This window comes from Erpetoichthys calabaricus, chromosome 11, assembly GCF_900747795.2.
Source record: "Erpetoichthys calabaricus chromosome 11, fErpCal1.3, whole genome shotgun sequence".
NCBI classification, from domain to species: Eukaryota; Metazoa; Chordata; class Cladistia; order Polypteriformes; family Polypteridae; genus Erpetoichthys; species Erpetoichthys calabaricus.
Window position 1 is genome coordinate 147,645,520 of NC_041404.2, and position 26,576 is coordinate 147,672,095.

At 44.9% G+C, this 26,576-nt stretch overlaps 1 protein-coding gene across 1 annotated transcript in view; it reads left to right on the forward strand.

The window, feature by feature from the left end:
* coro7 (coronin 7) overlaps positions 1-26,576 on the forward strand; it is a 389,354-nt gene that overhangs the window by 48,398 nt on the left and 314,380 nt on the right. Inside the window, 1 exon segment of the mRNA XM_028814299.2 lies at positions 26,026-26,076. Within this exon segment, the coding sequence (XP_028670132.2) occupies positions 26,026-26,076 (51 nt within the window).

The following is a 26,576-nucleotide window of genomic DNA, read 5'->3' on the forward strand; positions in this document are numbered from 1 at the left end:
AGTGTCGCCCATTCCTCTTTGCAGCACCTCTCAGGCTCCATCAGATTGGATGGGAAGCGTCGGTGCACAGCCATTTTAAGATCTCTCCAGAGATGTTCAATCGGATTCAGGTCTGGGCTCTGGCTGGGCCACTCAAGGACATTCACAGAGTTGTCCTGAAGCCACTCCTTTGATATCTTGGCTGTATGCTTAGGGTCGTTGTCCTGCTGAAAGATGAACCGTCGCCCCAGTCTGAGGTCAAGAGCGCTCTGGAGCAGGTTTTCATCCAGGATGTCTCTGTACTTTGCTGCAGTCATCTTTCCCTTTATCCTGACTAGTATCCCAGTCCCTGCCGCTGAAAAACATCCCCACAGCATGGTGCTGCCACCACCATGCTTCACTGTAGGGATGGTGCCAGGTTTTCTCCAAACGTGACGCCTGGCATTCACACCAAAGAGTTCAATCTTTGTCTCATGAGACCAGAGAATTTTCCTTCTCATGGTCTGAGAGTCCTTCAGGTGCCTTTTGGATCAACGTTTTGTTTGACCCAGAAATGAAGTAAACTATGGAAGCTCAGATTAACGATTACTGCTCAGTTGTATTGAAGATTGACATTAATTTAAATCTGATTTGTAACAGGTGGCACAGTGGCACAGTGGGTAGCACTGCTGCCTCGCAGTAAGGGGACCTGGGTTCGCTTCCCGGGTCCTCCCCGCGTGGAGTTTGCATGTTCTCCCCGTGTCTGCATGGGTTTCCTCCCACAGTCCAAAGACATGCAGGTTAGGTGCACTGGCGATCCTAAATTGTCCCTAGTGTGTGCTTGGTGTGTGGGTGTGTCCTGCGGTGGGTTGACGCCCTGCCCAGGATTGGCTCCTGCCTTGCGCCCTGTGTCGGCTGGGATTGGCTCCGGCAGACCCCCATGACCCTGTGTGCGGATTCAGCAGGTTGGAAGATGGATGGATGAGTGATTTCCAATAAGGTTCCACATCAGTGTTTACTAACCTCGGTCCTGGTGGCACACTGTGGCTGCAGGTTTTTATTCCAACTAGCTTCTGTTTTTAATTGGACTCCTGGGCTAATTAAGTGATGTGTTATTTCCCAAGTTCTGTGTTTTAAGAACAATATAGAAATTAGAAACTAAGTTTGGTAAAAAAATATATATATATATTAAAATGTACCAAGCAGTTATATGGGACTACAGTAATGTATTTTTTTCTTTTTAACAATATTTTCATCTTGCTTTTCATTCTGCTTTTCTAGGTGTTCTAATTGTTTAATTAATCCATTATTTTCTAATTAGTGGGGCTGACGCTAAAGTAGTTGCAGTCTTTGATTATTCCGTGTTGCTTTCCTGGGTGTCTGCTCTCCTCGTTTTTAATTGTCATTAATAAGATACAACGAAGGGCAAAACTGCACAGAGAAAAGGCAAAATATAATGAAATCAACAAAAGAGAGTTAAGCAATTAAATCTATAGCAAAAGTAGAAATATTTCTAAATGTCTTTATAAATGTAAAGTTAATGCCGCTGTGCTTTTCTGAATGTAGAATAAGAGAAAAAAAATGCCAGCTAATTAAATGAGATCAGTGCTATCAGGTGTTGTCACGGATTAGGAATGTGGTTGGAACAAAAACCTGCAGCCACGGGGGGTCCCCAGGACCGAGTTTGGGAAACACCATTCTAGATGGACCACCTGCCAGTGATGAAAGTGGCCATGTCAATCTTTGGTGTGTTTCCTGGGTTCTCCCGTTATCTGCTCAAGTGATGCCTCACTTTTTGAAATCCAACTGCTCCACTTCTGAAAATTGCCAATTCTTGGCACACCGATCATAATGAGATCAAAAAAACAAAAAAAAAAAACAGCTTCTCTGGCCTAATTTCTAAACCGCATAAGCGTTGGCACCCTTGACTGGGTACTTTTGGCAACTTTCTACCAATCAACAATGGGATTTTGTTTTTTCGTTTGATTTTGGCTTTGGAATCCCAGCACATCTGCTCATTTTCACTTGCTAACTGTTTGTATTTGATAAGCTGCGTCATTTCTCCTTTTCTTTCTTGGAATCTCTGATTTTTTTTTTTTTTGATTTAAAAAAAAGTGATGTTAATTTAAGCAGACGCGTGTTTTAGCAAACAGTGCTGCCACCTCCCAGCTCTCCAGTCCTGGGCTGTTCCTCGTTTGTGTGAAGTTTGCCAATTCTTGACTCGTCCTCATGAGTTTTTCTTCAATATTCAAATGTGTCCAGTTTACTGGTGATCCTAAACTGGCCTGTGTGGGTAACAGCACGAGTGTGCCCTAAAATTAGCTGGGGTCCTGTTCCGGGGCCTGTTCCCACCTTAAGCCCAATCCTTCCACAGTCACAAATGTATGATATAAGTCAGGTCCTTTTTATTGAAGTAGTGAGACACAGATACAGTAAGATTATGTGCAGGTACAGTAAGTGACAAAATAAAATGAACACCTGAGAAGATGAGGGGTGTTAATTCTATTGAAGACGGGGAATGCAAATGCAATAATGAATGAATGAACATCACACCAGGCTTAAAGTCATGTCAAGTCGTTCATTATGTTGGTGATGAGCTTGACGCCCACCAATGGGCTTGTGTACACGTCCTGCCGCTTGTGGCCTGCAGGTGGCGCTCAGTTCCCAAAACCCCATGCAGACAGACGCAGACACAAGTTCTTTCACAAGCAGGCTTTTTTATTCTGCTGTGGGAAACGCTTCCCAAATTGTTTCCCACCTGCACAGCACAGTACAAAGCACCACACGCAGTTCATGAACTACACAGTCTGTCTCGGTCTCTTTGCTTTCACCTCCACTCCTCCTCCAGCAAGCTTCATCTTCTCCCTCCTGACTCCGGCTCTGGAGCAGTGGCAGCGAGCTCCTTTTATCCTGCACCTGGAGGTATTTCCTGTGGCCCAGAAGCACTTTTGGGTGAGGCAGATCCCCTGGCGGCACCCATTGAACCCAACAGATTTCCCAATTCTCACTCCAAGCCTCCATTTTCTAACCTGCTAACCAATTTCAAGGTTGCAGAGCATCTGGCGGAGTTGCCCATAAGTTGGTATCCAATCCTGGCAGGGGTGACAGTCCATCATTTGTGTTGTGTCACTTTAGAGCTGCCATCTTTGAGATACCAGAAAAAAGCTGGTGTTACTTGGTGAAGTAGGCACAGGTTGAAACAGCAGCACTAAGTTACGCCAACATGCTAAAAATATTTGACCACAGAAATATGAGATTGAATGAGAGGCCCTCTCATTTTCCATCTGCCTGCACCACAAATGATATTCGCTGACACCCATGAATTGAACGAGTCATCTGTCTCATGGGCTATTGTAAGGACTCTTAATAAATGGAGACAGCACATGCCCGGGGAGATTTGTCACAAGCTCGGTCAACAAGTGCAGAGTTTATTGTCGTGGCCTACAGAGCCCTAGGCTCGGTTAAATTCTCCCGCCTTGACTACGTCGATTGGAGAATTAGCTGTGCGTCACCTTGTTTACCATACAGACAGCTCTTTAAGTAATTACTCCTAAAGGACCTGAGCTGAATTTCTTGCATTTCCCTGTAGTCCGTGATTAACAAGCCACAAAGGGCTGCTCCGCCATTGACAGGCTGCTCCTCCAGCTCCCTAAATGCCTGCCCACAGTAATTCAGCTCCAGGGTCCCAGTTTATTGACTTTCTAAGTGCCACTCTGGGGACACCAAGGCAACATTTGTCTCTGTCAGCCAGTTATGAGTGACACTTTTCATGTTGGCTGAAGTGGAAATGGCCTGGCCGTCTAATTAAAAAGGGCCCACGGGAGAGAAAGCAAACAGAGAGTGCTGGAGATTTTGTTTGGACACCATTACTATTCAAGTCGAGGATTCCGAGTATTGTCCTCAAAGCTGTAGAATTCTTGACCAGCAGCTTGTGTTCATTCAGGGTTAAAAGATACACAGATGTAGACAGAGACGTGGACTGAGACAGCTCTTCTCCGTGTAGTTAATGATCTTCTCCAGTTCTGCAGACTGTGGTTCACTTAATATTCTCTTCCTTCTTGACTTAAGTGCAGCATTGGACACTGTTAGTCATGAAATCCTCCTGTCGCATCTCTCTGCTGTAGGGATCTCTGACTGCATCATTTAAGCTATGTTTGGAAAATCACTTTCTCAAACTTAATGCCAATAAAACTGAAGTGTTACTGGTGGTCCAAAATCCCAACTTCCTAAGGCATCCCATTTCTCTGTTTCTGTTGGTGGTCCACTTGTCAAACCTGCTCCTGTTGTCAGAAGTCTTGGTGTTTTGTTTGATTCATCACTTAACTTTGAGCTACACATTAGGTCCCTCTCCAAAATTTCATTCTGTCATCTCCGTATCATTGCTCGCCTCCGTCCATTTCTGTCCTTTAATGATCCTCAGACTCGGGTTCATTGTTTCATAATGTCCCGTATTGATTACTGTAATTCCCTCTTCATCGGCCACCCTGCAAAATCTACTCAGAGGCTACAGTACATTCAGAACTCCGCAGCCACACAAAGCATTCTGCTCACATCGCCCCTGTCTTCTCCCCACTTCACTGGTTACCAGTCCCATCAAGGATTAAATTCAAGATTCTGCTTCTCACCTTCAAAGCCCTCCATAACCTCACTCTACTCCTAGCTCTGTACACTCCTTGTTGCTCTCTCAGGTCCTTGAGCAGCAATCTCCTTAACTGTCCCACGCACCAGACTCTCCGCCTTCAGTGTTATGGCCTCCTCTTCCTCAGTCTCTCCGAGTTTGCTTCTCTTTCTTCACTTTTAAATCTCAACTGAAAACTTTCCTCTTCTACGAACTTTTGCCTTCTGTGTAATTACTCTGTATGTAAAGCATCCTTGGGTTTGTGAAAGGCGCTCTATAAATGCAACTTATTATTATTTTATTTGAAAACGATCAAAACAGATTGGCGCTGTGCAGACTTTCAGTCCCAGGGTCTTTGGTTCAAATTCCATCCTATCTTCTTCTTGCATGGTGTTTACCATGTCATGCCCACCTCACTCTCCTCTCACATCCCCGAGATAAACCAGTTAGGTTGCCTGTAAACTTTAATTTGACCTGATGTGAAAGATTGGGCTCTGGAATTGCACCCTGTCTTGGACTGGAACAGTGCATCCGGAAAGTATTCACAGCGCATCACTTTTTCCACATTTTGTTATGTTACAGCCTTATTCTAAAATGGATTAAATTCATTGTTTTCCTCAGAATTCTACACACAACACCCCATAATGACAACGTGAAAAAAGTTTACTTGAGGTTTTTGCAAATTTATTAAAAATAAAAAAATTGAGAAAGCACATGTACATAAGTATTCACAGCCTTTGCCATGAAGCTCAAAATTTAGCTCAGGTGCATCCTGTTTCCCCTGATCATCCTTGAGATGTTTCTGCAGCTTCATTGGAGTCCACTTGTGGTAAATTCAGTTGACTGGACATGATTTGGAAAGGCACACACCTGTCTATATGAGGTCCCACAGTTGACAGTTCATGTCAGAGCACAAACCAAGCATGAAGTCAAAGGAATTGTCTGTAGACCTCCGAGACAGGATTGTCTCGAGGCACAAATCTGGAGAAGGTTACAGAAACATTTCTGCTACTTTGGAGGTCCCAATGATAACAGTGGCCTCCATTATCTGTAAGTGGAAGAAGTTCGAAACCACCAGGACTCTTCTTAGAGCTGGCCAGCCATCTAAACTGAGCGATCGGGGGAGAAGGGCCTTAGTCAGGGAGGTAACCAAGAACCAGATGGTCACTCTGTCAGAGCTCCAGAGGTCCTCTGTGGAGAGAGGAGAACCTTCCAGAAGGACAACCATCTCTGTAGCAATCCACCAATCAGGCCTGTATGGTAGAGTGGCCAGACGGAAGCCACTCCTTAGTGAAAGGCACATGGCAGCCCACCTGGAGTTTGTCAAACGGCACCTGAAGGACTCTCAGACCATGAGAAAGAAAATTCTCTGGTCTGATGAGACAAAGATTGAACTCTTTGGTGTGAATGCCAGACGTCACGTTTGGAGGAAACCAGGCACCGCTCATCACCAGGCCAATACCATCCCTACAGTGAAGCATGGTGGTGGCAGCATCATGCTGTGGGGATGTTTTTCAGCGGCAGGAACTGAGAGACTAGTCAGGATAAAGGGAAAGATGACTGCAGCAATGTACAGAGACATCCTGGATGAAAACCTGCTCCAGAGCGCTCTTGACCTCAGACTGGGGCGACGGTTTCATCTTTCAGCAGGACAACGACCCTAAGCACACAGCCAAGATATCAAAGGAGTGGCTTCAGGACAACTCTGTGAATGTCCTTGAGTGGCCCAGCCAGAGCCCAGACTTGAATCTGATTGAACATCTCTGGAGAGATCTTAAAATGGCTGTGCACCAACGCTTCCCATCCAACCTGATGGAGCTTGAGAGGTGCTGCAAAGAGGAATGGGCGAAACTGGCCAAGGATAGGTGTGCCAAGCTTGTGGCATCATATTCAACAAGACTTGAGGCTGGAATTGCTGCCAAAGGTGCATCGACAAAGTATCGAGCAAAGGCTGTGAATACTTATGGACATGGGATTTCTCAGTTTTTTTATTTTTAATAAATTTGCAAAAACCTCAAGTAAACTTTTTTCATGTTGTCATTATGGGGTGTTGTGTGTAGAATTCTGAGGAAAAAAACGAATTTAATCCATTTTGGAATAAGGCTGTAACATAACAAAATGTGGAAAAAGTGATGCGCTGTGAATACTTACCGGATGCACTGTACATGCCTTGTGCCCAATAGTGATGCTGTGGGCTCCAGCGCCTCAAAAGTGGAGGAAAGGGATGGCTAGGATGGATGACTCCTTCAAAATGTGTTCTTACCAAATAAGCAGAAGACTGGTAGGAGCCCATAAATGGGAGCACGTTGGGTAGCATTGCCAAATGGATAGGTCCCGGTGTGACGGGCTGGCACCGTATTTAGGTTATCTTCACCTTATAACTAATAATGGTGCTGTTCTGGAAGTGGATGGATGGTTTGATGGATTTCAGCTTAGGTTTGGCTATAAGGTTTCCAAATACTACAAGTCCAGAAATTGAAATGACCTGGCAGCAGTGTAGCGGGGCTACATAGTAGTAATAGTGTTTTTCAGTGTTTGTGCTGAGTGCGTTTTGTTTCCATCGTCCCGTTTGCTGTTTAATATGTGCATCAGTGAATGTCGTCCCCGTAAATACAGGGGGGGACGGATGATGGAAAGAGACCACAGCCCCAAGATGGAAAGCACCTGTTTATAATCAATCAATTACATCTGGCTCATTACCATATAAACAATCAGGAGAGAACAGGGAGGAGAAAGACGGAGATTACATTTTCACGACAACATACCAACTTTACCTGCTGTTTTCCACATCGTGCATTTGTACCAGTTTGTTTTTCATTCCACCGGACTTACTTCAAATCAGTCATCACCAGAGACCCCGGGGTTGGACTACATCATCCACCATACACCGAGGATTCACGATGAGGTTGCTCCATTTTTTCCGGGAAATACAAACGCATCACTTATCTGTTGACCAGTCATCCGCATTCAGGACAGTTGTATACTCGGACTCAAGTTCATTATCATTGGCATTTTCCATATTCATTCAGTGTTATTCGTGTTTTGTGTTTGTTATATGTTACTGGGACAAGGGAGGGTTTGTTATTGTATATATGGTGTTGTCACGTTGTTAGTGTGGTGGAGGGATATACGTACATATCTTTATCTATATTTATTTTCTGTGTGTGAAATTTGCCTTTGTTATTGTTTGTGCTTATGGTTAAACCGTTGATTGTGGGGAAAATATTATTTGTTAGAGGTACGGCTTGGTATTTATAGATTAGCCTCAGTAATTTATCCAGGCCACAAGATTGGAAGTGTAGCTGCCGGCTGGTTAAGGGGCTGGCCGTTACAGCAGACTCGGGGTAATGTCCTGTAGTGAGAACTGATGTACATACAGCATATGTGCAGTGCGGTCCTCTTGTAATACTTGTAATATTGTAATGCTGCTATTTCATGTTGTCAACGATGAGACAAAGAGCCGCAAAAAGGTTTGGGGCAGCCCCTCGCAGTGTTGTGCGTGAACTAGTTCAAAAGAGTGCGTTCATTGAATAAGCTCATTTTTCTAAGAACGGTGAACTTAACGTAACGTATTTGGAGGATCACAGGAATCGTCGGGTAGAGGGGTCCTTTCATCGGATTGGCTGGCCCAGCGCTGACTCAGCTGTGGAGTGGCCAATAGGGGGAGGCAGCTTGATGGCCAAGGTCTCCAGGACTCTGAACAAATCCAAATCGTATTATGGGATATCATCTACTGTTAAGTTCTGCTCTGTCCTTGTAATATTTTTATTTTACTATCATATTGTATTGAGGATTAGTTGTGTTTCTGTTCTGTGTAGTGTATGGTATCGACTTTCTTTTTTTGACACCCACTGCACAACCAACCTACCTGGAAAGGGGTCTCTCGTTGAACTGCCTTTCCCAAGGTTTCCTCCGTTTTTATTTTCCTTTTCTTCTTAGAGAGTCCAGGCTGGCTGTCAAAAGACAGGGCCTGTTAAAGCCCATTGCGGCACTCCTTGGGTGATTTTGGGCAATTCAAAAATAAATTGTATTGTATTGTATTTACAAGTGAAGGCCTTGAACGTAGGGCGGCACGGTGGCGCAGCTGCCTCGCAGTTAGGAGACCCGGGTTCGTTTCCCGGGTCCTCCCTGCGTGGAGTTTGCATGTTCTCCCCGTGTCTGCGTGGGTTTCCTCCGGGCGCTCCGGTTTCCTCCCAAAGTCCAAAGACATGCAGGTTAGGTGGATTGGCGATTCTAAATTGTCCCTAGTGTGTGCTTGGTGTGTTTGTGGGTGTCCTGTGGTGGGTTGGCACCCTGCCCGGGATTGGTTCCTGCCTTGCACCCTGTTTTGGCTGGGATTGGCTCCAGCAGACCCCCGTGACCATGTGTTTGGATTTAGCGGGTTGGAAAATGGATGGATGGATGGACCTTGAATGTGAGCTCGTTCAGTTTTCTGTGACATTCTGGATCTGGTTAGGTCCCGATTAAACATTTTACCTTACCTTGTAATGTAGGGGTGGAGACGAATCTGAATACGGTATTCGGATAAGGACAAATAGTGGATTTTTACGAATATTTAATTTGCACAAATTTTTTGCCATTTATTTGTATTCAGAAAAAATAACGTCAAATCAAATCGGCGCTGTCTGTGTCTGCCTGCTTGTGCTTAAGGTGAAGCTTTGCTTTCGCTTTTAGGAAAACGTTGTACTTAATGAGGCCACTTTATATTTTTCCCCATTGGACATGCAATATGTGATGCGAATTTTGTCCAGCGGCGTAATAAGTTAGTTCACCTACACGCTGGTCCCACATGCAGTCACCATTTGTGTCACACGGTTGGAAACAGAGCGGTGATTTATATGTATACTTGCATCTATTTCATTTCTTTTTTGACTGGGAGGATATTAGCATATACTGTATGGTTATACATGTTTGTTGTTGGGTATAACTCAATAAAGTATATTTAAATAAAAAAAAGTCTTCATAATGATTGTATTTTATTCAAGAACACTGTAATAGCCTAATACAAGGCATGCAAAATTGAAAAAAAAGTAAACTCATGGGTCATTTATTCTCACTCTTTAAAAAATACAAAATGAACTGAACATGAACTCAAAATTGAAATGGTGAACTATGAACGTGAATTTATTCATTTATAATCTGAGCGAACTGAACTTTGAGCTTGTTCTTGTGAGGCGTCAACTTGCACAACACTGGCCACCCATATTATTGTACCTGGCTGCAAAATAGTTGAATTTAATGTACAGTTGTGTACAGGATCGAGTTCAAATCAGAACTGCCTGTTAGAGGCCAAGATGGCGGCCTTAAGGGATGGTAGAAGAATTGACATCATCATAGCCGGGACCTTGAAGTGCTGTCCGCAGTGTTGTTCCCAGAAGTGATGTCATTAAGGCCAGGTGGGATTTCCTGAAACTGATCTGCACTGGAAAGAGAGGATGGATCAGCATACCTCGCATCCCCCTGGTCTGGCGTGGAATTACCGTCATTCGAGCCCTTTAGCTGCCTCTAATGCACACGTGCGTGACAACGTCTAACCTTTATAAATAAAATCGTCATCTGTTTGTATGTTTGTTCAATAATCATACAAAAACGGCGGAACTGATTTTTACAAAATTTTGCACGAGCATTTGTCGTTGGTCCAACTTAAAATATGTGCCTCATTGCCCTCCATAATGTTTGGGACAAAGACCCATTTTTTTTTCCTCCTTGATTTAGCCATCTGCTCCACAGTTTCAAATTCCAAATCAAACCCTTCAGATGCTGTGATTAAAGTGCAGACTGTCATTTCAGGGGATTTGCACACATTTTGGTCACAGAACACTTTTTTCTACACAGCCCCAAACCCAACTTTCAGGGCACTGTAATGGTTAGGACGGTTGGCATCACAGGTGTTTGTGATTCCTCTTTGCTTTATAAGTTACCTCGGCTTGCTTCTACCCTTTGGAGCCTGCAGTCGCCATTGTTCAACAGGAGGACAAGGGCTGTGCCAATAGAAGTCAAAGAAGCCATTATGAGGCAGAAAGACAAGAAGAAAACCATCAGAGACATCCATAAATCCTTAGGATGACCGAAATCAAATGTCTGGATTATCATGAAGAAGAAAAAACACATTGGTGAGCTCAGTAATCGCAAAGGGACTGCTAGGCCAAGGAAGACCTGCACTGATCCTCACTATGGTAAAGAAAAAGCCCCAAACGCCTGCCTGCCTGACAGACCAGAAACACTCTTCAGGGGGCCGATGTGGACGCGTCCGAGACGACTATCTGTAGAAGACTTCATGAATAGAAATCCAGGGGCCACACTGCAAGATGCAGACCACTAGTTAACCCCAAGAACAGGATGGCCAGATTACACAGTTTGTGACTTCAAATATCCTGCAGAATTCTGGGAAAACGGACGAGACAAAGATGAACCTGGAAGGCAAAGTGTGGAGATGAAAAGGCACTGCCCGGGATCCAAAGCAGACCACCTCATCTGTTAAGCATGGTGGTGCTAAGGAGGGGGGTGTTATGGCTTGGGCATGTATGGCTGGCGCACTCCTCTTCATCGATGATGGAGCTGCTGACGGCAGTCCTGAACTCTGAGATGAATTTTGTGATCGTCAGATCAAAGCCTGTAAGATACACCCAAAAACCAAAATCTTAATAATAATAATAATAATAATTCATTACATTTATATAGCGCTTTTCTCACTACTCAAAGCGCTATCCACACAGGGAGGAACCGGGAAGTGAACCCACAATCTTCCACAGTCTCCTTACTGCAAAGAATCTTCATTGTCCAGTGTTTGTTTGTGGAATTTTGATTCCATTTTGACTTTCCTTTTTGTGTCGATGAATGGCAACAAAACCCCGAGTTCACTTTGGACAAGCATCCCAGCCTGGGTTGGTTCATCCATGGCCTCAACGTTAGAGGGCTGTGTTTGTAGAAATTGGAACAATACTGATGTAAACTGGGAATATCCGTGCCTTCGATGCGTTTGCTACAAACACCGTATTCTCCACTCCGGTGTCATTTAATGGTAGACGAAAAGAAGCAATTGGCCGGATACGGCAGCAGCTGCGCTTTTCTTCCTTTTATCAAGTGCTTCAGATCTGCACAAACAGACGACAGAGCGCCACTGCCAGGAAGTTGTGAATGAACATGGGGGCAAACAGGGAGTCTGGTTTAACAGGCTGAAATTACTTGGGTCTGATGGCGGAAATCTGCTCCCCCAGGCCAGAGTCGGCTTGTCGCTGATTGCAGCTCCCAGGGTATTCCTTTAATCAGGAATCTACCACCTGAGTCCACTTACAACACTTCCTGCATGTGTCAAGCTGATCAGCCGATCTGAATTACCCTGCTGTCAGGATGTGTGTGCGTTTGTGTGTGTGTGTGTGTGTGTGTGTGTGTGACTGTGTTTGTGCGAGGGCTGGCATCACCTGTGAATGGACAGAATAATCGATCCGTGTGTTTTCGAAACCACATTTTGTATTTCGGGGTCATGGAGATCTAGATCCTATCCCAGAACCACCCAGTGGATTAGAAACCAACCATAGCAGACGCACCAGTCTGTCACAGGACATCAATTTTTCAAATATTACTGTACTTCCATTATGGTGTCGAGGTTAAGGCTTTGGACTTCACACCCTGAGGTTGTGGGTTCAAATCCCACTACTGACACCTGTGTGAAGCTGAGCAAGTCACCTCACCTCCCTGTGCTCCAACTGGAAAACCAAAAGGAATGTAACCAGTTGTATCATAAATGTTGTAAGTTGCCTTGGATAAAGGTGCCTGCCACATAATAATCATTTTCAGGCCTGCTAGATAGATAGATACTTTATTAATCCCAAGGGGAAATTCACATACTCCAGCAGCAGCATACTGATAAAGAACAATATTAAAGAGTGATAACAATGCAGGTTTACAGACAGACAATAACTTTGTATAATGTTAACGTTTACCCCCCGGGTGGAATTGAATAGTTGCATAATGTGGGGGAGGAACGATCTCCTCAGTCTGTCAGTGGAGCAGGACGGTGACAGCAGTCTGTCTCTGGAGCTGCTCCTCTGTCTGGAGATGATCCTGTTCAGTGGATGCAGTGGATTCTCCATGATTGACAGGAGCCTGCTCAGCGCCCGTCGCTCTGCCACAGATGTCAAACTGTCAGGCGTCCCTCTTCTTTATGCTGCCTCCCCAGCACACCACCACGTAGAAGAGGGCGCAGATGTTGAAGGATGCCAGCCTTCTAAGGAAGTATAGTCGGCTCTGTCCTCTCTTGCACAGAGCATCAGTATTGGCAGTCCAGTCCAATTTATCATCCAGCTGCACTCCCAGGTATTTATAGGTCTGCACCCTCTGCACACAGTCACCTCTGACAATCACGGGGTCCGTGAGGAGCCTGGTCCTCCTAAAATCCACCACCAGCTCTTTGGTTTTGCTGGTGTTCAGGTGTAGGTGGTTTGAGTCGCACCATTTAACAAAGTCATTGATTAGGTCCCTATACTCCTCCTACCCACTCCTGATGCAGCCCTACGATAGCAGTGTCGTCAGTGAACTTTTGCACGTGGCAGGACTCCAAGTTGTATTGGAAGTCCAATGTATATAGGCTGAACAGGACCAGAGAAAGTACAGTCCCTTGTGGCGCTCCTGTGTTGCTGACCACAGTGTCAGACGTGCAGTTCCTGAGACGCACATACTGAGGTCTGTCTGTAAGATAGTCCACGATCCATGTCACTAGGTATGAATCTACTCCCATCTCTGTCAGCTTGTCCCTAAGGAGCAGAGGTTGGATGGTGTTGAAGGTGCTAGAGAAGTCTAGAAACATAATTCTTACAGCACCACTGCCTCTGTCCTAGTGGGAGAGTCATCGGTGTAGCATATAGATGATGGCATCCTCCGCTCCCACCTTCTCCTGGTATGTGAACTGCAGAGGGTCGAGGGCATGTTGGACCTGTGGCCTCAGGTGGTGAAGCAGCAGCCTCTCCATGGTCTTCATCACATGTGATGTCAGAGCGACAGGCCAGAAGTCGTTCAGCTCACTAGGACGTGATACCTTTGGGACTGGGGTGATGCAAGATGTTTTCCAAAGCCTCGGGACTCTCCCCTGTTCCAGGCTCAGGTTGAAGATGCGCTGTAGAGGACTCCCCAGCTCCGACGCACAGGCGTTCAGCAGTCGTGGCAATACTCCATCTCGACCCGGTGCTTTGCTGGCACGAAGTCTCCTCAGCTCTCTGCTCACCTGCGCTGCTGTAATTGTGGGTGGGGATGTCTCTCCTATGCTGGTATCAGCAGAAGGATGGATGGAGGGTGCAGTACTCCGAGGTGAGAGTGGGTTAGGGTGGTCAAACCTGTTAAAGAAGTTGTTCATTTGGTTTGCACTCTCCACATCTCTCTCGATGGTGACACCCCGCTTCAAGCTGTAGCCAGTGATGATCTTCATCCCATCCCACACTTCCTTCATGCTGTTATTCTGCAACTTCTGCTCCAGCTTTCTCCTGTACTGCTCCTTCGCCGCCCTGAGCTGGACTCGGAGTTCCTTCTGCATGCGCTTAAGCTCATGCTGATCACCGCCATTAAAAGCCCTTTTCTTCTGGTTCAAAAGTCCCTTGATGTCACTTGTAATCCATGGCTTGTTGTTAGCATAGCAGCGTACAGTTCTTACTGGAACTACAATGTCCATACAGAAATTGATGTAGTCAGTAGTGCAGTCAACAACCTCATCAATGTTCTCACTATGTGATCCCTGCAGGATATCCCAGTCTGTAGTTCCAGTCTCTCAGGGCCTGCTCTGCCTCAGGGGACCACTTCCTGAATGAGTGTGTGGTTGTAGGTAGCTCTCTCACTCTTGGTTTGTAGTGAGGCTGAAGCAGAACCAGGTTATGATCTGCTTTCCCAAGTGCAGGCAGTGGGGTGGCACGGTATGCGTCTTTAACGTTTGCATACAGTAAGTCAATAGTCCTATTTCCCCAGGTGTTACAATCCACATACTGGGAGAAGGCAGGTAATGTTTTGTCCAGCGGCACATGGTTAAAGTCTCCAGCGATTAGCACAAGCGCCTCAGGGTGCTGCGGTTGTAATTTCGCAATGGTGGAATGAATGCTGTCACCCGCTATCTTCACGTCTGCCCGAGGAGGGATGTAAACAGTAACAACAATGATGTGTCCAAACTCTCTGCTTATGCTAAAAGCAGTTCAGCATAATGGTGGACTAAAAGACTATCCCGGCTGAATTGAGTAGAAACTGGGAACTGAACCAGGAGATTGCTGGCCGTCCCATCTGACATCTGCACTACCTGTTGTCACAAGAATGGACAGGAGACATAAATAAGGTTTGGGGCAGCCACCCGTGTATTACAGTATGCCCTGGCTGCAAAAGGGTTAAATTCTGATGAGTTGTGTCTGGTTCAAAGTCCAAAAAACAGAACTGAAGACTTGTGGCAAAGATGGCGGCTTTACAGGCCTGGACCGGAAGTGATGTCGTCGAGACAGGAAGTGACATCCTTGTTGGCGCCAAAATCAGATATGACGTCATCATGAGCATCAGAACCGGAAAGTGACGTCATCATGGGCGCCAGAACCCTGCAGGATTTCCTGTGAATGGTCTACAGAGGATTGAGAGAAAAAGTCAGTGCACCTCGCCACCCCCTGGTCAGGCATGGAATTGTCGCTTTTTCGGACCCTTTAGCTGCCTCCCATGCGCACGTGTGTGACACTGTCTTATGAATTTTTCAGCCCATAAGAGTCGAGAATTTGTTCTTTTTTTGTTATGATTAGACCACTGAATAGGGAAGAACAGGGGGATTGGGGGTTCATAAGTTCAGGTGTCCATATTATTACAGGAGTTAGCACCCGTGATGGTATTTGTCATTTTATAAAGAAGATTCAATTGTTGACTTAAGTCAAGTCAGGTGGGCTTTATTGTCATACCATCTATGCACATACCTTTTTGTATTACACAGTGTGTGCCAGATAGGGGGCGCTGTCGTCCCCTTGAACCCTCAGACCACACGCCAGACACCAGATAAAAGTCCAAGAATTAATATTTATTATTATACTAAGTGCACAAAGCACCCTCCACTCCACAATACTCGATTAACAATCAATTAATCAATACAATTAAACAATCCTCCACTCCCAGCAGCTCAGTCACCCTTCCTTCCAACTTGGCTCACTGCTGGGATTTCCCAGAGTCCTTTTATATATCTTAACCCGGAAGTGCTTCTGATTCCCCAGTCCACGTGATTCCCCAGCACTTCCGGGTCAGGTGAAAACTCTTTTTCTTCAGCCCGGAAGTACGTCATTTCCTCTGTCCCTGTGACTAGGACGTACTTCCGGGTTATAGTGCAAATATAAATCCTTATGCCTCCCTGCAGCATCCTCTGGCGGCCCTCATGGTATCCAGCAGGGCAGTGAAGGAAAACTCAAAGGTCCATGATGCCCTGCTGGAATTCGGGGTCCCTCCATGTTGCAGGGAGGGCTCCATCTGGCGGCTTGGGGGTATTGGCCAGGACAAGCTGCCGGCCATATTCCACAAGTGGTATGAAATGACATTTCTCAAGCTCACAATGCAATATTTGGACAACTCATTTGACAATAGAACAGTACAGAGGGTGGGAAATTTTACATAAGGAAATGTAGAACAAGGGACTACCTCTGTACAAATCGACCTCATAGTGACAAACAGCAATCGGTGATGATAGCAGATGTGCAGCGGGTTAGGAAGGCAGAGTAGTGTAGAACAGAAGAGTAGTGGGATATGAGCTGTAAATGAAGAACAGAACAGAACCAGATAAGGATTTAGGGCACCCTTAGCCAAAATCCATATAACTGCAAAGCAAAATAATAAAAATGATTTAATGTGTGCAACGAATAGCGTCTTGACAGACGCAAGTCTATTACTAGGGTGGAGGGAGGCAAGATGGCGGGCAAGGTGGAAGAGGTAGGCTCGGAGGACCAGAACCCGGTAGTGATGTCACGTGTCTTCTTGATGCCGGTCGTCAGGCTTGCAGGACAAAGCAATAGAGTCCAGCTGCAGTCAGGACAGTTTTAGGCCTCAGACAGATTCAGCGACGTGAGACATTCTGAGCCCCGTAAGATGGCGCTCCTGTCAGTGGCATCTCTTTTGACTCCATTTTCCACGCCCCACCCCCGTATTAGCGGTATACTTTTGTGCTAAATGTACTATTATAGTAATGGCGGCAAACGGAATGAGAGTGCAAAAAAAATGTATCACTATACTGTATATATAAAATCCCACGTCTGTCTGTCTGTCTGCTTTTCATGAGAGAACTAACTACTTAACGGAATGAGATTGGGTTTTTTTCTATAATTTGCTTGAAAATTTCGGTCGATTTCGTGACTCCTCTCATCGCGGTATGTATCATAGTTCGCTTGCGGTACCGATTTATATGTGCGATTCCAAGAGAGACACAGAGGGCCGAGGGGACAGGGACAGGGCCCTCCTCACTCATGCACTAGTCTAAGAGCGTGTACCTTACCTCTGCTTAGCTAGTAAACGAGAGAACTACTTAATGCATTTAGATCGGGTTCTTTTCTAGAATTTGCTTGAACATTCTGTTTGATTTTGTGACTTCTTTTATTGCGGTATGTATCATAATTCACTTGTGGTAATGATTTATTTATGCGATTCCGAGAGAGAGACAGCGGGCCGAGGGGACAGGGGCGGGGCTCTCCTCACTCACATGCCAGTCTCAGAGCGTATGTTACATCTGCGTAACGAGAGAACTACTTAACGGATTTGGATCGGGTTTTTTTTCTAGAATTTGCTTGAACATTCCGGTTGATTTTTGCGACTTCTCTTATCGCGGTATGTATCATAATTCGCTTGTGGTACTGATTTATTTGCATGAATCTGAGAGAGGGGCTGAGGGAAGGTGGGGGGGTCCTCCTCACTCATGTGCCAGTCTCAGAGCGTATGTTATATCTGCTTAACGAGAGAACTACTTAACAGATTTAGATCGTTTTTTTTTTCTAGAATTTGCTTGAACATTCCGGTTGATTTTTGTGACTTCTCTTATCGGGTATGTATCATAATTCACTTGTGGTAACGATTTATTTGCGCGATTCCAAGAGAGACACAGCGGGCCGAGGGGAGGGGAAGCATGACGTCAAGACTGGGGAGTCGGTCTACCTCTGTGTTTTGGAGCGTACCTTGCCTCCGCTTAGCTAGCGATACTTTTTTGTTTGATTTTTGAAGTTTGTCCTGTTTCACTACTACATGGGCAGAGCCGTGGAGGATGGCTAGTTATAAATAAAAAAAAGCTTCACCAGGATAAACGATTGTGCTAATGTAATAAACGTCTCTTCATACTTGCTGCAAAGTCGCGAGCCATCAACAATGGATACGCAAAGCCGCTCAGGTAGCAGAGAAGGTCTTAGCTGGGCGACTCTAACGACTACTTTATACCTCTTCGTGCTTCTGAGGGCGAGTGCGTCATTCCTCTGGAGCATTAAATCCGCCACAATGAATTCATCGTTAATATAAATATTGAAATTTTGTACACCAGTAATAATAAAGGACTAATGATATAACACAGAGAGGATCACAAAGACGGTAAACGTCCGGCGCGTAGCATTGCATATTTTGACTGTTTGAATCCACAGATTATATGATTTATTCGATTCAGAGTCTTTAAGAATATGTCGTGTTAATTGTAGCTGAGTGCAGCATATCATTTATTTTTCTTTGTCGTCTTCCTTAGCATTTCCCATTTTTATATGGGGTCAGCCTTCTGATTGCCAGTGTAGATCCTTAGCCACAGAGCCACCACTCCGTTGAGTGAAGAATATAACTAACGTATTAAAAAGTTCAGTGTCATGAATGAGACACGGCAAACGCAGATATAAAACGTGTACTATAAAATACAAAATGTTAAGACTTTTTGTTCAGTTCAACTGCTTTGGATGCAGAACTGAGAGGCCTCGATAGTTTTGAAGTTTAATGAATGCTGAATACACGTTTGAGTGCAGGGAATTGAAATCGCCATGAGGGGCGTGTAATGCAGGCGTCAGTTCACCAGCGAAACGGGAGGGGCCGTCAATTTATGGACCTCCTAGTGTCTGAAGTGCTCGGATCTGTCTGAGGACTAAAACCGTCCTGACTGCAGGTGGACGCTTCTCGGAGAAAGAAGAGGAGAGGCATTAGGCAACAGTGCCAGCCATTGACTCAGGGTGGAATTACCATTAGATGAACCCTGGAGTTGACTCTCTGGCGCACGTGTGTGACAGAGCTTATGATGAGGGGGACACACGGTGGGATGGAAAGAACATGGAGCTCGGGAGATTCCCTGCCTGTAGGATAGGCTGCTGTTCATTCTAGCAGTGTGACTCTGATGCATTCTACCTCATGGAAGCAAGGAAAAGAGTTTGTGGGAAAGGTGGGCGAGATCCTCCACAATTCTGAAGGCCTCTGTGAACATGTCCTTGATGGAAGGAAGAGAGAAGTCCCAATGGTGGTCTCTGCGGTGCACTCTATCCGTAGTATGGACTTGCAATCAGATGCATTACCGTTCCCATATCAGGCAGTGATGGAACACTTTCAGTGGTGCCCCTATAGAATGTGGTGAGGGTACGGTGTGGTGGGCTTGCTTTCTTCAACAGAAAGTGGATTCACTGCTGTGCTTTTCTTGGTCATAGACCACTCCAAGCCCCCCTGCCAGGTGCCCACCAAGGAGTCTGGTGCTTTTCATTCTCCCTACTGTCATCTCTTAATGTAAAGTGGCGTGTGGGCAGGGCTGGCCTTCCTGAAGTCTATGATCGTCTCTTTCGTTTGTTCATTTATTCAACGTATATCACTATTCTGTATTGGAATCATAAAACAGACATGAAGAAATCCATCCATCCATCCATCCATTTTCCAACACGCTGAATCCGAACACAGGGTCACGGGGGTCTGCCGGAGCCAATCCCAGTCAACACAGGGCACAAGGCAGGAACCAATCCCGGGCAGGGTGCCAACCCACCGCAGGACATGAAGAAATGTCTCCTATAAAGAAGCAGTAAAAGTTACTGCACGGTCCTCAGTCATTCTCTTCCTATCATATTCTGAATGGTGACTCGGTATGCGCTACCCAGCTGTTGACGCTTCTTTCCCCACCTTTTGATGCTGATTGGTCGTTTGGTTACTTTTAGTTTTGTTACAATCAAAGCGTGCAATACAAAGAGAGCCGCCGCTAAACAAAAGTGAATACGTCTGCTTTGCTTTGAGTTATGATGTGATTTACGAGCGTGAATTAAGCGGACAATAAAATTGCGTGTCGTAGTGAAAAGCAATCGGCCGTTTGGAGTTTTTAATGTTTTTAATTATGACATGATAAAACTGTGCCAAAATCAAATGTCCCACCTGAATATATTTCACATTTCAACGCAGCTAACACATTGGATTACATTTAATCCTGGCACGAATAATCTTCCATATGTACTGGAATTGAAGCCTGAAATTGTAAGGGCCTCATAATAAAAAGGACTTGAATAAAATCAAGAAACAGAAAAAGTGACAATCGCCATCTTTAGTCGTTCTCTTTCTACCATTCCTTGAACAGTGACTGCACTAAAAAATAATATTTCATTCTGTCTCATAGTCGGCCTATCTTTAATCGCAACTTACTAACGATATGCAAGTTTACTATGGTGTTGGGTTTTTCAAAAAGTTTTGCTTTAATAAAAAACGTGGTGTCATCAGTTCATTTCAGTTATTGTCACAGTGTAGTGAAATTCCTGCCTGTACGATTGACCAGCATGGAGCAGGACGCCATTGTTCTTGTCCAGCAGCCTGATTCTTACTCTGTTGTGTAACCACCAGGGAGCGCCACTGAGCCCCAGACCTCAGGCACAGCAATGCCCAGCTACACTTTTGGGTTAAAAAAAAACATTTATTTAAACACAGCACCTCCCCAATAATCACCCTTGCAAAGATTAGCCAAAATTCACAACAAATAAATTAACAAATTCTTCCTCCCCTCATCCTCCCCTTGAGTGTTGCCCGCTGCCTCCTGACTCTGACTCATTGATGTGAGGCAGTGGGCTCCCTTTTAACCCAGTAAAGTCTCCGGTGCTGTGCTGTATCTTCCTTGGAAGCACTTTGGGGCCATAAAGAAAGTAGGGAGGACCTCCCCTGACAGCGCCCTCTATCGGTACCCATGGACCCCAACAGGGCTGCACTTCCAGATCCCAAGTCCCAAACACCCCTGCGTTACCCTATCACTGCTCCGTGGCACATCCGCTGGTCCATCCACTGTTTTATACCAGCTGGGCACAAAGTTTTCTTCTTGTCGCATCGGCCAGTCTATTTGTCGTACCGCTCTGGCATCCAGTCAGAAACCGTCCTCCTTCCCATCTGGGATGCCCATTCTCCTCCTACAGTTGGTTATCCTCTTTAATAAAATCCCTATGTGCGTCCAGGTGTCCGTGTGTGTGTGTCTTCTGGTGAATTGCGCATGCGCGGGGCACGGTGCGATGTGCGATATTACTGTTAGAGAAAGTTACAAGTGTTTTACGGAAATACAAACCAGTATTACTGCGAGAGGAAATTAAAGGTACACAATACAGTGACGCATATTACAGCCACATACAAGCCAGTATTACTGTCAGAGGAGATTAAAGACATATTACCGACGCACATGCCTGTATTACCGCCAGAGAAAATTAATGGTATATTACAGACGTACAAGCCAGCGGACGTACAACACAGTATTACTGTCACAGAAAATTAAAGACACACAATACACGGCGGCAGCCCATGAAGAACAGTCAGCTCAGCAAGTAAACATCAAGAAAAGAAAGGTTGAAAGAAAGAAAAATACGACCAACAAAAAGAATGAGGTCAAAGTCTCTTGCCATTTAATATAGACTGTTCCTACTAATGTTTATGCACTACTGTTCTAGTGCGGGCGGCACGGTGGCGCAGTGGGTAGCGCTGCTGCCTCGCAGTTGGGAGATCTGGGGACCTGGGTTCGCTTCTCGGGTCCTCCCTGCGTGGAGTTTGCATGTTCTCCCCGTGTCTGCGTGGATTTCCTCCGGGCGCTCCGGTTTCCTCCCACAGTCCAAGGACATGCAAGTTAGGTGGATTGGCGATTCTAAATTGGCCCTAGTGTGTGCTTGGTGTGTGGGTGTGTTTGTGTGTGTCCTGCAGTGGGTTGGCACCCTGCCCAGGATTGGTTCCTGCCTTGTGCCCTGTGTTGGCTGGGATTGGCTCCAGCAGACCCCCGTGACCCTGTGTTTGGATTCAGCGGGTTGGATAATGGATGGATGGATGTTCTAGCACCCGTTATTGTAACGGGCTAAATGACTAGTATGTAATATAACATCACTAAATAATAGGCAGTGGTGAGAAAAACAGCCGGCTTTTCTTTTGCATGCTGTTTGGCAAAATTGACCCAAAACTTCATTTCACATGTGATTACATAACTGCGATATTCACTTAAAGGGGTTTTCTGAGTTTTAAAGCTATTTTTTGGGGATTCTAAAGAAAGGAGTATTGCTCCTTAAATGTTTGGCAACACTGTAGACTCCTTTTTAGACCTGTACATTTCTCAGAAAAGTCTGTATGAAAATAAATGGGCAAAAACTGTCTTTTGGAAATTTAGCATGGCTGAGCACAACCTACGGTGAGGCAAACTGACGCACTTTTAGACAAAAGACATGGAAATTGTTATCCAAAATCTGTGTTTTTACATGAGATCCCACTGTGACCAGCACAAAGCTTCATAGTGGTATCCTCCCATCAGCCCCAGTACACTCCTGCTGCTTGATGGGACTTGGAGTCCCCACGTTATTACTGTTTTTTGGGTTGTCCGCCCCCTTCCTGATATGACATATACTGTATATACTCGCATACAAGTTGGGTCTTGAAACCTGAAAAATCGATCATAAAATCAGACCCCGACTTATACACCCGTTCAAAACTACGACACTTTTTTTTTTTGTACATCTTCTTGCCTCCTCCAATCTCTCATCAGTTTCTGAGACGCATCGACTTCTGCTGCAGTAGTGCAGTTACCAGTTTCTTTTGCCACTTCAGCGACTTTTAATTTAAAACCAGCTTCATATTTTCTTCTTATCGTAGATAAAGGATGCTCTTATGATAAAGGTGTATGAGGGTGGGAGATACAAAAAACACAAAACAGTGTAAACATCACTTCAGAATAGTTTGGGTATCACCGTAGGCACAATACATAGAAATACAAAGGCCGTGTGCTCGGTGGTTACTCTCTCAGGTGGGCGTTAGCATATCAGAATCTCTTGGACCAATAATGTGAGTTTTCCTCATTCAACTTTTATGACTGACATTATAAAATACTGGAAATTATACGGTAAAATCAAGCCCTGACTTATCCGCAGGAGAACTTATCCGCGAGTATATACGGTAGTCAATATTTTAAGTTTAACTAACTGCAACAAACATGCAAAATTCTGTGAAAATTGGTTGAGCCATTTTGACCTGATTTGGTTTGATTTTGGGTCCTCCAAGGCCGCAGGTGTTTATTTCCATCATTAATGTTGCTAAGGGCGTTGCCTCTAAGTTCGGGACCCATGCGTAATCGATGTCACGGGATACTAGGACCGACTGTGAGTGCAAATCCTTATTCTAACTGTGGATACCAAATGTCTGAAGTATTGAAAGTTTATCTTGTGGGAAAGAAACAACAGGACAAGGTTGGAATTTAGGGGCACTTTGTGGCCCACCCTGCGTAATTCTAAGCAATAAATTGAAAGGAAACGTGTTATGATGCAAAAAGTGAGTCGTTCCGACTTCTGTTTTTAGGAAGACTGACTAGGAAGGTGGCTCTTCCAAATTTAAGGCATTCTGGGAGAAAGAGACGGGTCCAGGTGTAGAAGGACAGACAGAGCGGTGTCAGTCATTCTTTTCAGCAGAAGGGGAAGAAGAGTAGTCGTTGGCCAAAACTTTTTATTTACACAAAGGTTGATGTTCCACGGTTTGGTAAACCACAATGCTTTTTCCAGCATGATGGAGCACCAGGCCATAAGTTAAAAGTGATAACTAAGTGGCTTGGGGAATTAAACGTCGAAATTTTGGGGTCCATGGCCAGGAAACTCCCCATTGAGAACTTGTGGTCAATCCTCAAGAGGCGGGTGGGCAAACAAAAACCCATCAATTCTGACAAACTCCAAGCATTGATGATGCAAGAATGGGTGGCCATCAGTCAGGATTTGGCCCAGAAGTTGATTGCCAGCCTGCCAGGGCGAACTGCAGAGGTCTTGAAAAAGAAAGAAGTGTTCGCATATTTGCCAACACTGCAAATATGGACTCTGCACATAAACTTAATGGAATTGTCAATAAAAGCCTTTGAAACTTGTGAACTGCTTGTAGTTCTACATCAGTACACCATAGAAACATCTGACAAGAAGATCTAAAAACACTGAAGCAGCCAGCTTTTTGAAAACAAACACTTGTGTCATTCTCCAAACTTTTGGCCACGACTGTACACAGTGCCACCTCCTGTCTCGGTGGAGAATTACAGTCCCCCAAGCCTTCCAGCTGTTTCCCTAGCACACGTGTGTGACAGTCTATACTCTTTCCTCGCGTGTACATTCGGTTTTGACCCTCTTGTTCTCTCGACCACGATTACTGCTGCTGGAGTATGTGAATTATTAGTAATGTGAATTTCCCCTTGGGATTAATAAAGTATCTATTGTGACACCCGGCTGGGGTTCATGCCCGGACGGGATGCCCAGGAGGACCGGAGGAGGGCTTGTGCCTCCTCCAGAACACGAGGGGGCGTCCTCCCTGGTTGCTGTGGGGGCCACAGGTACAGAGCTTGGAAGCTCTACCCTGTAGGGGCCCGTGGTCACCGCCAGAGGGAGCCCCGATGCCTTGGGAGCCCTGGAGCTCAGCACTTCCGCCACACCCGGATGTGCTGGGGGGAAGAGGATTGGGGACATCTATCTATCTATCTATCTATCTATCTATCTATCTATCTATCTATCTATCTATCTATCTATCTATCTATCTATCTATCTATCTATCTATCTATCTATCTAATATAGTGCCTTTCATATCTATCTATCTATCTATCTATCTATCTATCTATCTATCTATCTATCTATCTATCTATCTATCTATCTATCTATCTATCTAATATAGTGCCTTTCATATATCTATCTATCTATCTATCTATCTATCTATCTATCTATCTATCTATCTATCTATCTATCTATCTATCTATCTATCTATCTATCTATCTATCTATCTAATATAGTGCCTTTCATATCTATCTATCTATCTATCTATCTATCTATCTATCTATCTATCTATCTATCTATCTATCTATCTATCTATCTATCTATCTATCTACTGTCTCTTGTATTGGGCGTTGGGTAATTTCTCTTTATACTTTTTCTTTGTTTTGTTTTTTTACGTGCATCTCCCGGTTTTTGCTCAAAAGTTCATCTGCCAGTTTGCCGACAGAACACGTTTTTGCGTATTAGGTGAACAAACAGACGGATGGTTTACAATATTATTTATATCGAATATAATAGAAAAACACAACGTCATTGATGATAACCTTTCACTGCAAAACTGAAATTTTCCTAAAACAACACAAAGCTGACCCCGATCATTAATTACATTATGAATGTTCCTCACAAACGTTGTACTCCATCATTCAGTTGTTATCGTGCTTGGGCTGCCCTTAACAACTGGTCTGTTCTGTCCATTTTAACTTGGTGCCACGGCCCACCTGCCAAGTTGTTTTGCCTGCCTACGGTAAAGTCATCCCTGATGGAGGATCGCAGGAATCGTGGGGTGGAGGGGTCCTTTCATCGGATTGGCTGGCCCAGCACTTGCCAAATGGGGGAGGCAGCTTGATGGCTGAATAAATCCAAATCATATTATGGGATATCATCTACTGTTAAATTCTGCTCCATACTTGTACATTTTTTATTTTTTATACTGTATTGAGGATTTGTTCTGTTCTGTGTATTGTATTGACTCCCTTCTTTTTGACACCCACTGCACGCCCAGCATACCTGGAAAGGGGTCTCTCTTTGAACTGCCATTCCCAAGGTTGCTTCCATTTTTTCCCTATGAGGGTTTTTTTGAGAGTTTTTTCCTTGTCTTCTTAGAGAGTCAAGGCTGGGGGGCTATCAAGGGGCAGGGCCTGTTAAAGCCCATTGCGGCACTTCTTGTGTGATTTTGGGCTATGCAAAAATAAATTGTATTGTATTGTGGGCCAGAACCTATTAGGTTCCAGACAGGAAACAACCCTGGATAAGGGTGCCAGTCCATTGCACCCACCCACACTGGGCCAAATTATAGTTTCCAGCTGATGCGTGTATGTGGAGAGGAGACGCTAACCAGGCTTGAGTTTAAATCGGGGACGTTGAGCCGAGACAGCAGTGCTAACCGTGCTGCCCTTACTGAAATGCAGACTACACGGTGCCTGAACAATTCTCTTTCTCTAATTTCTTTGTGCTTTGATTTTCTTCTAGGACAAGAAACTTCGCCTGTTTGACCCCCGGGCACAGCTGACAGCGGTGCAGGTAATTGAGTGCCTCTGTGTGTTTACATTTCTAATTAATGGATTTTGAATTCCAGGCTGCAAATGTCAGCAGTGCGATTGTGTGAGAGATTAAGGTGTCTCATCATTCTCCCCGAAATCTGAATCTGTTCTTCCCTTTGAAGTCTTGCACTTCATCCTGGTCGTGAATGACATGAACGTCACAAAGTGGGCTCGTTTTTTGTTTTTTGTTTAATTGCAGCGTTAACAGCTTGTGCGCTAAAAAATTTCTACTTGAGTTTTTGAATTTATGGGTCTTTTCAAAGTGGAGGCTTTCAGAAATGCGGGCCAGTTGTGTCGCACCTAAGAGTTCAGCAGATCATCTTCCTTTGTACAAAAAATGTATTTTGTGTATGGTGGTGGGGGGCTCAGTGGCAGGGTCTCTCAGTATGTTCCTTAGGTTCTCCCTGTGTATGTGCGGTGTGAAAATAGTACAACATAGACATCATAAAGATTTGGGGAAGCCACCCGTATATTGTTTTC